Source organism: Nycticebus coucang, chromosome 22 (genome assembly GCF_027406575.1).
Source record: "Nycticebus coucang isolate mNycCou1 chromosome 22, mNycCou1.pri, whole genome shotgun sequence".
NCBI classification, from domain to species: domain Eukaryota; kingdom Metazoa; phylum Chordata; class Mammalia; order Primates; family Lorisidae; genus Nycticebus; species Nycticebus coucang.
Window position 1 is genome coordinate 49,734,573 of NC_069801.1, and position 16,701 is coordinate 49,751,273.

At 43.9% G+C, this 16,701-nt stretch overlaps 1 protein-coding gene across 1 annotated transcript in view; it reads left to right on the top strand.

Moving 5' to 3' along the window:
* ZYG11A (zyg-11 family member A, cell cycle regulator) overlaps positions 1 to 13,861 on the top strand; it is a 53,048-nt gene extending 39,187 nt beyond the window's left edge. The window contains exons 11-14 of the mRNA XM_053575560.1: positions 1,095 to 1,289; positions 3,635 to 3,696; positions 5,793 to 5,890; positions 13,686 to 13,861. Of these exons, the coding sequence (XP_053431535.1) occupies positions 1,095 to 1,289; positions 3,635 to 3,696; positions 5,793 to 5,890; positions 13,686 to 13,861 (531 nt within the window). The remainder of the gene's footprint in view (positions 1 to 1,094; positions 1,290 to 3,634; positions 3,697 to 5,792; positions 5,891 to 13,685) is intronic.
* The last annotated feature ends 2,840 nt before the right edge of the window (positions 13,862 to 16,701 follow it).

Below are 16,701 nucleotides of genomic sequence, written 5' to 3' on the forward strand. Positions count from 1 at the left end.
TACTCAGCATAGCAATTTAATACAATATGTAAAATGAATACTACCTGCCTTTCACTGTTGTTAAAACTTATGTAACATTCCATAGGCCCTTAGTAATATTAAGTGTTTAAGTTAGGCCTGGATTTGTGTTTTAGTTCAGCCAGTTATTAGCACTGTGAACCTGACAAGTTAGTTTTGCCGAGTGTCAAGTTTCGTTATGGGACTATTTTCAGGGTTAAATGAGATAAGGGAGATAAAGACATCTTTACTTATCAAAGACTGTGCCTGGCACTTAGTAAGTGCTTACTGGGTGATTTTTTTTTTTTTTAATTAATGATCATCCTCATCAAGGGTTGAGATTGTGGGTATTAGGGATGGGAGTAAGTGTTCTGAATGTGTCAGTTTGCCATGTATAATGTGCACCCACATTTTTAGCCCAGATTTCAAGAAGACAACCTCTTGAGAAAGTGGCCAGCTCTTGGCTGGCAGAGACACATTTGGGGCGGGCTTATGCTTCCCTGATAAATGCAGATCTCACTGCTCTCCCACAGCCACCCACTCTGTGAGGGCTGCCTCTTCCTCTCCCCAGAAGCCCTTTCTCTGTCACGTGGGGGCTGTGCTGGGCTGTGGCCAGTGGGTGGGAGCTTCTGAGGCAACATAGGCACCCCAGGTGAGTCCCTGGGGCTTGTGCAGAGTTCCCAGTCCCCTCTGCACAGCTGGCCCTCAGCCCTTGCCCCTTGCCCCTGGCCCTGAATAGCAGCAGTCTGCCTTGCCAGCCCCCCCCACCACCCCCTTCTCTGAACATGGTGCTCGGCAGAGACCACTCTGGCCCACTCTCATCAGATCACAGATTCTCCTGGACTGGAACTCACTGCCCTGGTGGGAAGGCACAGTGGCCCAGGGACACTCACTAGGCTCCCCCTTCCCTGCTCCTGAGTATACTTCCCATGTATAATGTGCATACTTATTTTTCCCTCAACAATTTGGGCAAAAAGTATGTATTATACATGGCAAAATACAGTATCTTCACTGGGCAGTGGAAAGGAAGGAAAACTGGTTTCTTATTCTTCCCTCCCCTCCTGTCCTTTATGATCTCTGCTCCATCTGACCTGTAGAACAACGTAGCAGAAGTCAGAGAGCTGTCTTCCGGGCTGCTGAGTGAAGATATGGTGAAGCATGTCAGCAGTTTACTCCACAGCAAGGAAATGGAAGTGAGCTATTTTGCTGCAGGTATCGTAGCCCACCTGACATCAGACAGACAGCCTTGGCTAGCCCGTGACTTTCAGAGGAGTGCTCTTCTCCGAGACCTGGTACAGGAACCAATTCATTCTTCTTTATAAAATCTAGAGTAATTTCATCTCACAGAACACTTATTTTTCCAGATTGCACAACAGTTTTTTTATTTTATTTTATTTTATTTTTTTATTGTTGGGGATTCATTGAGGGTACAATAAGCCAGTTACACTGATTGCAATTGTTAGGTAAAGTCCCTCTTGCAATCATGTCTTGCCCCCATAAAGTGTGACACACACTAATGCCCCACCCCCCTCCCTCCATCCCTCTTTCTGCTTCCCCCTGCACAACAGCTTTAAAAATGAGCATTATGGAAAATCAGAAAAACACAGGAAAAAAAATTGTGACCCATGGTGGTACCCCTAGCTCAGTGGGTAGGGTGCTGGCCGCATACGCCCTACCCAGGCCAGCTAAAACAACAATGACAATTGTAACAACAACAACAAAATAGCCAGGCATTGTGGCAGGCGCCTGTAGTCCCAGCTACTTGGAAGGCTGAGGCAAGAGAATCGCCTAAACCCAAGAGCTGGAGGTTGCTATAAGCTGTGATGCCACAGCACTCTACCGAGGGCGACAAAGTGAGACTCTGTCTCTAAAAAAAAAAAAAAAAAAAAAAAAAGAAAAATAGAATACTCTATTCCTATTTCATGGTTGCTATATCTGATTTCTTTTACCTCTTTAAAGGGATTAATGATAAATAATTTTTATAAATTTTCCTATTCCTTCAAATTCTTTGTTTCCTACACAGTGCTATTTCCCCCTATTTGTTTTGGTATAGATTTTCCTAAAGTATATTGTAAACTTCACTTATCCATTAATATCTCAGAGTAGGACTTCTTGGAAACCGCGCATGGGTGGAACGTGGTAACTGTGGGCTTTACTGTAGAGTGATCTGGATTAGGTGTTCCTTGATGTGTCTTTAGATCTTTTGTTCTATTGGTTGGAACTTACCTGGGGAATAATCTTCTGTTCTCTTATATGAAACTATAAGCTTGGTTGCCAACAGTCTGAAAGCTCGGTAAAGGAATAGTGTTTGGGTCAGGGAAGTTTCAGAGTTTACCTTTTTTTTTTTTTTTAAGAGACAGAGTCTCACTTTGTCACCTTCAGTAGACTGCTGTGGCGTCATAGCTCACAGCAACTTCCAGCTGTTGGGCTTAGGCGATTCTCTTGCCTCAGCCTCCTGAGTAGCTGGGACTACAGGCGCCCGCCACAACGCCTGGCTACTTTTTAGTTGCAGTTTGGCTGGGGCAGGTTTTGAACCCGCCACCTTCAGTATATGGGGCCAGCGCCCTGCTCACTGAGCCACAGGCACCGCCCACATTTTACTGTTCATATTTTCACTTCACTTCAGCCTCCTGGTGCTCCTACCCTTAATTATGCATGGGGTTGCCTCCTAGTCCTTTTTTTTTTTTTTTTTTTGAGACAGTCTCACTATGTCGCCCTAGGTAGCTGTGGTGTCACAGCTTACAGCAACCTCAAACTCTTGGGCTTAAGTGATTCTCTTGTCTCAGCCTCTGGAGTAGCTGGGACTATAGGCTCCCGCCACAACACCCAGCTATTTTGTTGTTGTTGTTGTTGTTATTTGGCAGGCTCAGGCCGAGTTCGAACCTGCCAGCCCTGGTGTATATGGCTGGTGCCCAACCTGCTGAGCTATAAGCGCCAAGCCAACCTAGTCCATTTTTATTAGAGGTGAGAGAGGAGATCTGAAAGCCTTTTTCTATTATTGTGGTGGTGGTGGTGGTGGTGGTGATGGTTGTTTAGCTAGCCCAGGCTGGGCTCGAACCCTCCAGCGTTAGTGTATGTGACCGGCACCCTACTCACTGAGCTACAGGCGCCAAGCCAGATCTAAGTCTTAATTTCTTGATTCTTTGAACAAATCCTGTTTTCCATAACATCCCTAATTTCACTTGGGAGGAAGTACCTGATATGCCGAATTTTTAAGTGTTTTAGGTGTTCAAATCGGTTTGTTTTTTAACCTTTCCCAGTGCTATATCTGCTAAATCAATAATCATTTCTCCATTTGTTGTTCTCGTCTATTGCCTTATATTTTAAGCCATTTTTACTGTTAGTGGTGTTTAAGGAGAGTAGAGGTAAATGCGTACTCAACCAACCATCTTTATACAGATAACCCTTTTTATTGCATTTTTCCCTATATGACTCTGTTTATATATTCCACATATGTAATGATTATATAATTTATATTTTGCCAAGTAGTTATCTCAATTCATTCTTATTTTGAAAATTTTTATTTTAAAATTACATAATTATAAATAACATAAAATCATCTGTTATGACCTTTGTAAAATGGTGGAATACAATATTACAATCCTGGTTATCCTCTTTTTTTTTTTTTTTGCTATAGCATGCAACCATCCAGAACTGGCCAAGTTCAAGTTGTAAGATGACAGCATTGGTGACCTACAGGTAATTTCATAATGATGTACTTTTTTTTTGTTTTTGAGACAGAGTCTCACTGTGTCACCCTCAGTAGAGTGCTGTGGCGTTACAGCTCACAGCAACCTCAAACTCTTGGGCTTAAGTGATTCTCTTGCCTCTGCCTCCCGAGTAGCGGGGACTACAGGTGCCCGCCACAACACCCAGCCATTTTTTTTTGTTGTTGTTGTTGCAGTTGTTCTAGCTGGTTTGGGCCGGGTTCAAACCTGCCACCCTCGGTGTACGTGGCTGGCACCACAACCACTATGCTACCCACTGTGCTACGGGCGCCGAGCGGATAATGTATTCTTAAAGCCTGTTTTCAGTGGTAAAGTATTAGAGTCAGTTAACCCTGTGTTCAGATCCTATTTCTCTGTGATACTGGGAATATCATTACTAGAAAATGTATGAGACTTGGTATTCCTCATCTATAACAATGAGGCTGACAGTGTATAAGCTGGAATATGAAATGAGATGTGAGGGCATTGCCTGAAGCTCAGCGGGTAGGGCACTGGCCACATACACTGGTTGGCGGATTTGAACGTAGCCCAGGCCAGCTAAAACAACGACAGCTGCAACAGCAACAACAAAAATAGCTGGGCGTTGTGGCAGGCACCTGTAGTCCCAGCTACTTGGGAGGCTGAGGCAAGAGAATCACTTAAGCCCTAGTTTGAGGTTGCTGTGAGCTGTGACGCCACAGCACTCTATCTACCGAGGGCGACAGCTTGAGACTTTTTCTTCAAAACAAACAAACAAAAAAAGAAATGAGACGTGAAATGTATCTTATCTTACCATAGAATGCAACTTCTTAAATGGTATCTCCTTTTTTTTTTTTTTTTTTTTTTGAGACAGAGCCTCAAGCTGTTGCCCTGGGTAGAGTGCTGTAACATCACAGCTCACAGCAATCTCCAACTCCTGGGTTTAAGCGATTCTGTTGCCTCAGCCTATCAAGTAGCTGGGACTACAGATGCCCACCACAATGCCTGGCTAATTTTTTTTTGTTTGTTTTTTTAGAGACAGGGTCTCAACTTTATTGCCCTCCATAGAGTGCTATGGCATCCCACAGCTCACAGCAACCTCCAATTCCTGGGCTTAAGCGATTCTCTTGCCTCAGCCTCCCAAGTAGCTGGGACTACAGACGCCGGCCGCAATGCCTGACTGTTTTTCTTTTTTTTTCCGGATTTTTTTTTTGTTTGTTTGTTTGTTTGCTTTTGTTTTTGAGACAGAGTCTCACTATGTTGCCCTCAGTAGAGTACTGTGGCATTTCAGCTCATAGCAACCTCCAACTCTTGGGCTTAAGCGATTCTCTTGTCTCAGCCTCCCAAGGAGCTGGGACTACAGGTGCCTGCCACATTGCCCGGCTATTTTCTTGTTGCAGTTGTCATTGTTTAGCTGGCCTGGGCTGGGTTTGAACCCACCAGCCTTGGTGCATGTGGCTGGTGCCATAACCACTGTGCTACGGCACCCAGCTACTGGTATTTTTTTGTTTGTTTGTTTATTTTTGCTTTTTTAGAGACAGAGTCTCACTTTATTGCTCTCCATAGAGTGCCGTGGTGTCACACAGCTCACAGCAACCTCCAACTCCTAGGCTTAGGCAGTTCTCTTGCCTCACCCTCCTGAGTAGCTGGGACCACAAGTATCTGCCACAATGCCCGGCTATTTTTTTGTTGTTGTTGCAGTTTGGCAGGGGCTGGGTTTGAACCCGCTACCCTCAGTATATGGTGCCAGCACCCTAACCCACTGAGCCACCAGCGCCGCCCCAGTGCCCGGCTATTTTTTGATTGCAGTTGTCATTGTTGTTTGGCAGGCTCGGGCTGGATTCGAACCCACTAGCTCTGGTGTATGTGGCTGGTGCCATAGCCGCTTGCAAGCGCCAAGCCAGTAGCTCCCTTTATATACTTAGTAATATATCTGTCTCAGTGAGAACTATGAAATCTATTAAATCAAGTACTCTTTCTCTCTGCATTGGTTTTGGTGTTTGCCTTTTAAACCGTTTCTGCAAACCTAATGAGGAACAGTTAAAGATTATTTTTGTATCCCTGAACATTAGCCCTGAGTTCTGAAATAACATCTTTGTCCTTTCTTAGATCTTTCAAGGCATTTTTCCCACTCCTTGGCAACTTCTCTCAACCAGAAGTTCAGCTCTGGGCACTGTGGGCTATGTATCACGTCTGCAGTAAAAACCGTATGTATTAAAATCTAATAGTTTTCTACCTATTTTTCTGTGTAAGGAACGCGTTTGTGATGGATTTTCAAAAAATTGTTCACCTATGTCTTCCGCATTTAGCTGTTTTTAAAAAGAAACTGAGGCCCAGCATGGTGGCTCACCCCTGTAATCCTAACACTCTGGGAGGCTGAGGTACGTGGATCGCTTGAGCTCACAAGTTTGAGACCAGCCTGAGCAAAATCGCAAGCCCATTTCTACTAAAAATGGAAAATCTGAGGCAAGTGGATTGCTTTGAGCCTAAGAGTTTGAAGTTACTGTGAGCTATGATGCCATAGCACTCTACCCAGGGCAACAGCTTGCGACTCTGTCTCAAAAGAAAAAAAGCAAAACGTTTTTAGTTAAAAAGACTGAGACCTGGGGCGGTGCCTGTGGCTCAGTGAGTAGGGCGCTGGCCCCATATACCAAGGGTGGTGGGTTCAAACCCAGCCCTGGCCAAACTGCAACATAAAATAGCTGGGCATTGTGGCGGGCGCCTGTAGTCCCAGCTACTTGGGAGGCTGAGCCAAGAGAATCGCCTAAGCCCAGAAGCTGGAGGTTGCTGTGAGCTGTTTGACGCCACAGCAGTCTACTGAGGGCAATAAAGTGAGACTCTGTCTCTAAAAAAAAAAAAAAAAGACTGAGAGCTGTAATCCTAGCACTCTGGAGGCTGAGGCAGGTGGATTACTTGAGCTCAGGAGTTCCAGACCAACCTGGGCAAGAGCAAGACTCTGTCTAAAAAATAACCGGGCGTTGTGGTGGGCACCTGTAGTCCCAACTACTTGGGAGGCTGAGGTAAGAGAATCGCGAGGGCAACAAAGTGAGACTCTGTCTCAAAACGAAAAAAAGATGTGAACTGAGTTTTTTGATCTTTGCCAATCTAAAGTGCAAGTGATTGGCTCATTTGATGTCTTTTTTTTTTTTTTTGAGACAATGTCACTATGTTACCTTGGGTAGAGTGCTGTGGCGTCACAGCTCACAGCAACCTCGAACTCTTGGGCTTAAGTGATTCTCTTGCCTCAGCCTCCCAAGTAGCTGAAACTACAGGCTCCCACCACAACGCCCGGCTATTTTTTTTTTGTTGTTGTTGTTGTTGCATTTGTCGTTGCTTAGCAGGCCTGTGCCAGGTTTGAACTCGCCAGCCTCGGTGCACTGTGCTACGGGTGCCAAGCCTGATTTGAAGGAACTTTTTATATATATTTGGTCTTTGTGACATGTGTGTTCAGTATTTTTTCCCCTGCTTTTTATACGTTTACAAGTCAATCTTTGTCGTATGGACTTTGGATTTGTGATCATGTTTACGCTTAGATTGTAAGAAAAGTCTCGTGTTCTGGTGTGGTTTCATTTTTTCATCTTTGATCCATTTGAAACTTTTCTTGATGCACGATCTAAGGTATGGCTATAACTTAATTTTTTCTATATTTCTACTTTTTGCCAATATCATTTTTTATTAAATAGTCCATATTTTTCCTTGTGATAAGCAAGTTACCCTCTTCTTGACTTTTCTGGTCTTGAAGCCACAAAAGCCACATCTTGCTATGTGCTAATTCCACACTTTTACTGTTGGTTTTTTTTTGTTTTTTTGGTAGAGACAGAGTCTCATTTTGTCGCCCTCAGTAGAGTGCCATGGTGTCACACAGCTCATAGCAACCTCCACTTCCTGGGCTTAGGCGATTTTCTTGCCTCAGCCTCCCAAGTAGCTGGGAGGCAGCTGCCACAACACTCAGCTACTTTTTTTGTTGCAGTTTGGCTGAGGTTGGGTTTGAACCCACCACCCTCAGTATATGGGGCTGGCGCCCTACTCACTGAGCCACAGGCACCACCCTCCACACTGTTTTTTACAGTTGATGTTATAGCATACTTTAATATCTGGAAAAATTTAGTACACTACTTACTCCCACTTAACATTGGCTGTTTCGTATTTGGTTTTCGTATCAGCCATAGACATACTTTTCAATTCATTCACAGCAGTCCTTGTAGTAGTGTTATTAACATGATGTTGAATTTCTAAATCAACTTAAAGGGGATTCCATCCATGAAATGGCTAATATATTTTAGTTCCACCTTGTTTTTTATACCTTTAAAGGTAGTTTAGCTGGTATTATTTTATACAATTAATGCTTATTTTAATATTCCCAACTGTTTACCATTTTCTTTGTTCACCATTGCTTTATTTACCCTACTCTTTTTCTTGGTTCAGATTTGGAAAATCTGTTAGTGACAAATACCTTTGTTACACTTCCCCCCAACATTCTTGCTTCCACATAATAGTATAGCTGGATATAGAATTCTACAATGACAATTATTTTCTCTCAATATTTGGGGGAGGGCCGGCCCCAATGGCTCTTGCCTGTAATCCTAGCACCCTGGAAGGCCAAGGCCTGGGTGTATTGCTTGAGCTCAGGAGTTCAAGACCAGCCTGAGGAAGAGCGAGACCTTGTCTTTACTAAAAATAGAAAAAAAAAAAAATAGCCAGGCATTGTGGCAGGTGCCTATTGTCCCAGCTACTCGCGAGGCTGAGGCAAGAAGATCACTTGAGCCTGAGAATTTGAGGTTACTTTGACCTATGATGATGCCATAGCACTCTGTCAACAGAGTGAGATTCTGTGTCCAAAAATAGAAAAATAGCTCAGTGGGTAGGGTGCTGGCCACATACACCCAGGCTGGCGGGTTCGAACCTGGCCCAGGCCAGTTAAAACAACAATGACAACTGAAACAAAACAAATAGCCTAGTGTTGTGGCGGGTGCCTGTAGTCCCAGCTACTTGGGAGGCTGAGGTAAGAGAATCACTTAAGCCCAAGATTTTGAGGTTGCTGTGAGCTGTGATGCCATGGCACTCTACCCAGGGCAACAGCTTGAGACTGTCTCAAAAAAAATAAATATTTGAGAGAAATAACATTCCCATTTTCTATTGTTGCTGTTGAGCTCTGCCATCAGCCTAATTATTATTCCTTTATATTTAATTTTTCTTTTGGGGGGGTCCTTTGTAGAACCATATTTTTTTCTAATCTGAAGTTTTACTGTATTTTATCTGTAAATTTGTTTCTTATGCTTGAGACTTACGTTTACAAATTTAAGAATTCATGTCTTACTAAGATAATGAAAATTCTCTAGCCGGGCGTTGTGGCGGGCGCCTGTAGTCCCAGCTACTCGGGAGGCTGAGGCAAGAGAATCGCTTAAGCCCAGGAGTTGGAGGTTGCTGTGAGCTGTGTGAGGCCACGGCACTCTACCGAGGGCCATAAAGTGAGACTCTGTCTCTACCAAAAAAAAAAAAAAGAAAGAAAGAAAAAAGAAAATTCTCAGGCATGTTCTTTTAAAATATTACCTTTCTCCCATTTTCTCTATTCTGCTTTTCTTGTGGTTCTTCTACAGACATGTATTGTACCTTTTCTCATTCTATCTTCCACATCTTAGATCTTTTCCCTACACTTTTTTTTTTGTTTTTTTGAGACAGAGTGTCACTTTGTCACCCTCAGTATTGTGCCGTGGCATTACAGCAACCTCAAACTCTTAGGCTTAGGCTCGGCGCCTGTGGCTCAAGTGGCTAAGGCACCAGCCACATACATCTGAGCTGGTGGGTTCCAATCCAGCCTGGGCCCCCAAACAACAATGACGGCTGCAACCAAAAAATAGCCGGGTGTTGTGCCACCTGTAGTCCCAGCTACTTGGGAGGCTGAGGCAGGAGAATTGCTTGAGCCCAGGAGTTGGAGGTTGCTGTGAGCTGGGATGCCATGGCACTCCACCCAGGGCGATGGCTTGAGGCTCTGTCTCCAAAAAAAAAACAACAACAAAGACTCTGAGGCTTCAGTGATTCTCTTGCCTCAGCCTCCCAAGTAGCTGGGACTATAGGCACCCGCCACAATGCCCAGCTATTTTTTTAGAGATGAGGTCTCACTCTGGCTCAGGCTGGTCTCGGCAACTCAGGCAGTCCACCAGTCTTGTCCTCCCAGATTGTTAAGATTACAGGTGTAAGTCACCTCACCCGGCCACCACACTTTAATTTTTTTTTTTTGGGAGACAGAGTCTCACTTGGTCCCCTTGGGTAGAGTGCTGTGGCATCACAGCTTACAGCAACCTCAAACTCTTGAGCTCAAGTGATCCTCTTGCCTCAGCCTCAAGAGTAGCTAGAACTATAGGCACCTGCCACAATGCCTGGCTTTTTTTTTTTTTTCCTAGTTTTAGTGGAGACAGGGGTCTTGGTCTTGCTCAGGCTGGTCTTGAACTCCTGAGCTCAAGCAATCCTCCCGCCTCAGCTTCCCAGAGTGCTAGGATTACAGGCGTGAACCACAGTGCCTGGCTCCACATTTTAAATAGTTTACATGTTGTCTTAGTCCATTTTCTGTGCTGTAACAAAATACTTAACACTGAGTAATTTGTAAAGGAAAGAGGTTTATTTAGCTGATGGTTCTGGAAGCTAGAATGTCCACCATTGGGTAGCTGCATCTGGTGAGGCTCTTATGTTGCTTCATAGTGTAGCAGGAAAGCAGAAGAGCAGGTGGGTGAAAAAAGATCATGCTGACTCTTGGGAGAACTAACCCAGTCCTAAGAAAGAGCTACACTTTTCTTTTTCTTTTTTTTTTTTTCTTTTTTTGCAGTTTTTTTTGCTGAGGCTGGGTTTGAACCTGCCGCCTCCGGCATATGGGGCCAGCGCCCTACTCCTTTGAGCCACAGGCGCTCCCATTCTTTTCTTTTTGAGACAGAGTCTCACTTGTTGCCCTCATTAGAGAACTGTGACATCAGAGCTCACAGCAACCTCAAATTCTTGGGCTTAAGTGATTCTCTTGTCCCAGCCTATAGCTGGAACTACAGGCACCTGCCATCACGCCTGGCTTTTTTTGTTGTTGCTGTTGTTATCATTGTTGTTTTAGCAGGCCCTGGCTGGGTTCGAACCCACCAGCCCTGGTGCCTGTGGCCGGCGCCCTAACCAGTGAGCTACAGGCGTGGAGCCAGCTACACTATTCCTCACAAGGGCAGAGCCTGCATGACCCAAGTAACTTCCCCTGGGCCCTGTCTCCTAAAACTGCCTTGACGAAGAATTAATTTCCAGTGTGAACTTTTGGGGAGTACATTCAAAGCATAGCACATGTTTTTGTTCCTTTGTGCTACTTTCTGGGTAATCACTGTGGCTGTGCTTTTGAGTTCATTATTTCTTTCTTTTTTTTTTTTTTTTTTGTGGTTTTTGGCCGGGGCTGGGTTTGAACCCGCCACCTCCGGCATATGGGACCAGCGCCCTAGTCCTTGAGCCACAGGCACCACCCCATTATTTCTTTCTTTAGCAATGTCTGAATCTGGACTAACAACTGCAGAGACACTTTTTTTTTTTTTTTCCCAGAGACACATTTTTAAATGTATATAATTGTTATTTGCTTTTTAAAATCTTCCTGGTTTTTATTCTTTAAAAGTAATTATTTTATGGTCTGTATCTGATCTTACTTGTATGTATATGGGGGGTGGTTTAATTTAGCTATTGTTTGGATTATGAGACCATCTCCAGATCTCCAGTAGGCTTGTTTTCTGTGAGTCCATTTTAGAGCGGGTCAGTGTGTCCCTCGGTACAGTTCTGTATTTGCTTCTGTGTAGTGCTGCAGGGCTTTTCTTAGGCTTGAGCTGATGTTCGTATTAATTTCTCGGCAACATTCAGGCAGTGTGAATTCAAACCCTGTTACCACTTGGGACTGTGGTTACGCATTCTCAGGAAGGACATTCTTCCCCTCTCCCTTGCACCCCTAGAACGTAGGTAGAGACAGGGTATTTCACTGTGTTACCCTTCTCTTGTTTTAGCCCTATGAGGATCCAGTTTTTGCACTGATTATGCTTTCAGCTTTCCACATTAAAATCTAAATTGTTAGATTACTAGGACTGATGTTCCCCTGCTGCCCCAGGATACCACAGGTTAGCTTATAAGGTCTGACAGTTAAGTCTGGGAACTTATCCCAGGAAAAGTGTTGCATACCTCCTTGCTGAGCATCCCCTTCCAAGTACTCTCCTGGGGAAGCTATGCACCAATTCAAAGCACTTTTGGAACTCTTTTTCTGGAATGGCTGTCAGAGCTATTGTTGTAATAACTGTGATGTCCTCAATGTCATCAACATATCTTCCTTTCAATATTTCCTTCATCTTCAGGTAAAGAATAATGTGTCTGGGGGCCGGATCAGGTGAGTACTGAGGGCATTCCAATACAGTTATCTGTTTACTGGCTAGTAACTCCCTCCCAGTGCCATGTGAGCTGGGGTGTTGCTGTGATGAAAGAGCCACACCTTGGCTTGGCACCCGTAGCACAGTGGTTATGGCGCCACACATACACCGAGGCTGGCAGGTTCAAATTCAGCTCCGGCTGAAGGAGGTATGCAACGCTTAAGCACAAGAGTTTGAGGTTGCTCTGAGCTATGACGCCACGGCACTCTGCCGAGGGCGATATAAAAAGACTCTGTTTCAAAAAAAAAAAAAAAAAAGAAAGAAAGAAAGAAAAGATAGCCACATCTTTCTCATGCCACAATTTTCAGTTAAGATTTTCCTGTTTTGGCTTGGCTCCCATAGCTCAGTGAGTAGTGCGCTGGCCACATACACCACAGCGGGCAGGCCCCGGCCTCTTAAACAACAGTGAGGCGTTGCAACCAAAAAAATAGCCGGGCGTTATAGTGGGTGTTGTAGTCCCAGCTACTTGGGAGCCTGAGGCAAGAGAATCGCTTAAACCCAAGCGTTTGAGGTTGCTGTGAGCTATGACACCACGACACTCTACTGAGGGTGACAAAATGAGACTTTGTCTTAAAAAAATAAAATTTAAAAAAATTTCCTCTTTCTCTATCTTGTTTACTTAGCCTGCTATGCTTCTCACAGTCAGCTGATGATTTTGACACACAGTTCAAGGAATGTTTGCAATGTTTTCCTTAGTTCTGCTCATTATTGCCTCTTCATCAGTGGCACTTTCTCTCCCCTCAGAAAAATGTGTAATTCATTTGTACACTGCCATTTTCTTCATGGCTTTATTCCCATAGACTTGGGCTTACACTTCCACCCTTGCCAAGAAATTTAATTTTGCTTGCTGTCAAGTTCTGACATTGAGTTGATGGCACACAAAAACACACAATGGTGGGCGGCGCCTGTGGCTCAAAGGAGTAGGGCGCCGGCCCCATATGCCGGAGGTGGTGGGTTCAAACCCAGCCCCGGCAGAAAACTGCAAGAAAAAACAAAACAAACAGAAAACCCCCACACAATGGCAATAATGAATGCCATTCAGCAAGACACCACCACAAGTTGACACAGACACAGCTGTGTGGAGCTGACATGCCACGTTTCTGAAACCTTACTGAGTTGTTTGTACCGTGCTGCCAACATAAGCACAGGAGTTCACGAATTTCATTGTGGGACCTTGTAGTGCGCTTAAGTTTATCTTGTACATTGACTATGCATTAAAATATTTTTAAATTATATTGCATCTAATATCTGATGTTTTCATGTTATTTAGTCCAACATATTGCCTGGATTTGTGATGTATATTATCTTTTAATAAAAGCAGTTTTGCATTTTTTGAGCTAGAATTAAACATGTTTGAAGCATAGGGTTGTCTGGAGGTAAATATAGTAAAATGATCATCTATTATCTCACCATATAAGCCAGGCATTAATTCCATTTTGATACATTTCTTTAGAATTAACTCATTTTATCTGTTAATTCTTGGGCTAATGGGCCTAAACCTTTGTATTCTTTCTTCAGAATAGAAAATGTGGTGACTTGGGAAATGTCAGTTTTCCATAGAATGTCTTTAATTTCCTTTCAGCCAGCAAATACTGCAGACTGTTGGTGGAAGAAGGAGGATTACAGCTCCTGTGTGACATCCAGGAGCACAGCAAGGCAAACCCCCAAGCGCGGCAGATTGCAGCCTCCATTCTAGATGACTTCAGAATGCATTTCATGGATTATCAAAGACCCCCCTGTGTCGAATGCAGGTCTTGACCTAAGAGGCTTCCGGGTGCTCTCCCTTCTTCCCCGGCAGGCCTTCTGCCCGTTCAGTAATCGAATGTTGAAACAGTTGTCCTCGGTCGGTTAGTGTTGATGTTCCATTAGTTAATTCAACAGCGGTTGAATTTATATGATACCCATAATCCCAAATCAAGTTCGAATCATTCTGGGAACACCCCTTCAGCATCAGTTTTGAAGAATCAATCTATGGACTCTGTGGGAAGAGCTTGTGTTGGAACAGCTTTGTAATGTACTTAGCCCTGGATGACTTTTTTACTTTGGGAAAATGTCAGGGGAGTGGGACTGGTTTACCCAGTAGAAGAAGGAGAGACCTGTAGAGAGACCTTAGCGTTTATGTTCATTTTCCTGAGTTGTTATTCATGCTTATGTTAAGCTATGAGAGGAGGAACGTATGAAAAGAAGTGGGAAATATATGCTTATAAATATCTCCTTTGGAAGGCAGAACTAATTTTTTCCCCCTTGGATACCAAAGTACTTTCTACTTAAAAGGAGAAAAGAAATAATATATGTTTAAAACGTTAAGTCTTCTATCTTTGTCTTTTTCTCCCTGCGACTTTGCAAATCAGACTGAGTATAACATTCTGTATAAGTGGGTGAGCTGGTGGGGCACAGTGTGACATAGGCCCAGGATTGTATATTTAGATGAAAGATTATAAGGGGATGGTAAATCTTCCTGCCTCAAAATTTAACTTCCTCAAAATTTAATTTAAGTGGGACTGTGAACAAACTTGAGAGGAAGAAGGAGGTCTGGAAAAATACTTTGCCAACGATTTCAAGGGGTTTTATTACCCATTGTGGAGATAGGAAAACACAGGCTTTTTTTTTTTTTTTAGCAGTTTTTGGCTAGAGCTGGGTTTGAACCCACCACCTCTGGCATATGGGGCCAGCACCCTACTCCTTTGAGCCATAGGCACTACCCAGCACAGGCTTTTTTTTTTTGAGAACTAGCTACACCTTCAATATAAAACTATCAGAAATGTTTTTTTTAGAGACAGAGTCTCACTTTATTGTCCTTGGTAGAAGGCTGTGGCGTCACAGCTCACAGCAACCTGCAACTCTGGGCTTAGGCGATTCTCTTGCCTCAGCCTCCTGAGTAGCTGGGATTATAGGCACCTGCCAGAATGCCCAGCTATTTTTTTGTTGCAGTTTGGCCGGGGCTGGGTTTGAACCCACCACCCTCAGTATATGGGGCCCGTGCCCTACTCCCTGAGCCACAGGCGCCACCCCATAAGTTTTCTTGTTCATGCCTCTGCAGAGCTGCTCTAAGGAATGGAATCTGAATTCCTTCCTTATTATTGACTACTGATAAATATGTTTTGTCATTTATATTTTAAGTTTTAATTTTCTACAAAAACAAAAGTAAATTCCTGTTTGATTTCTTTCTTTTCTTTTTTTTTTTGCATAGTCCAGGGCTAGATTTTTGTGCTGTTAGCTAATGTGGTCTCATCTTTTGTAATCAAGTGAGGAAGTGTAGATAAGCAGGGCTTGTAACCTTTTTCTTTCGATAGTCCCTAAACTGCACTGTTTCTTAACACATGATTCCAACATCGGTGTCTGAGTTTCCTTACCTGTGTTCCAATACCTCAGAACACTGTGTTATCAGATCCTACCTTTGGCGAATGTGAGGGTGTATTGAGGTCGAGTTCTATTACCAGGTGCCCTCAAGTTTTGTCTCATTCACAATAATCCTTGGGGGTAGGTTAGGTTAGGTTAGTTTCTTTTTTTTTTTTTTTTTTTTTTTTGTAGAGACAGAGCCTCACTGTACCGCCCTCGGGTAGAGTGCCGTGGCCTCACACGGCTCACAGCAACCTCTAACTCTTGGGCTTACGCGATTCTCTTGCTTCAGCCTCCCAAGTAGCTGGGACTACAGGCACCCGCCACAACACCCGGCTATTTTTTTGTTGCAGTTTGGCCGGGGCCGGGTTTGAACCCGCCACCCTCAGCATATGGGGCAGGTGCCCTACTCACTGAGCCACAGGCGCCGCGCAGGTTAGGTTAGTTTCATTCTCCTCACATAACAAGTGAGAAAGGGGAGTTCAGTTAAGGTTGTTACTTTGCTGAGTAGTCCTAGCTGGTACTGTCTGTGCTGATTATAAGGCCTGGCTCTTCCTTATTCCTTCTCCCATCCAGGACACAAGCATAACCTCAGGGGCATATTTGTATTTAGCAGCAAGTCAACAATGTTAATCATATGCATCTATGCTCATGGTTTAGGGCAGCGGTTCTCTACCTGTGGGTTGCAACCCGTTTGGACTGTATTAAAGGTTCACAGCATTAGGAAGGTTGAGAACTACTGGTTTAGGGACTCTAGGCCAGACCTAGGCTCAGGATGCTTATCCAGAACAAGGATCCAGTTAGAAAATGGGCACAAGCCCACAGCTCACAATGCAGCCTTGGTACAAGAGGAGGGGTGGGTGTGTATCAGCCCCTCTTTGTTTTTAAGGGTGTTCACCCGCTGTTCACCTTTGCTCATACTGTTCCATCAAGCTGCTGCTTCTTTACTTCAAATTCCTATTTATCTTCCGGCTTCAGTTCTAATGTTACTTGCCCATTCCTGATCCTCTCTTTTTCCAGCAGAGTTATTTGCACCCTTCTCAGGGCTCCTGAAGGTCATGAATGATTTCCGATCACCCTATCACTTACGCAAAATCTTCACAGCAGTTATTTGGTTTAGTCCTCACAAGAGGATTGTAACTTAACAATTAGGACATGTTTATTGAATGTAGGGTTTTTTTTTTTTTTTAAATCTTCACAACAGGCCAGTGCGGTGGCTCACATCTATAATCCTAGCACTCTGGGAGGCTGAGGCGGGT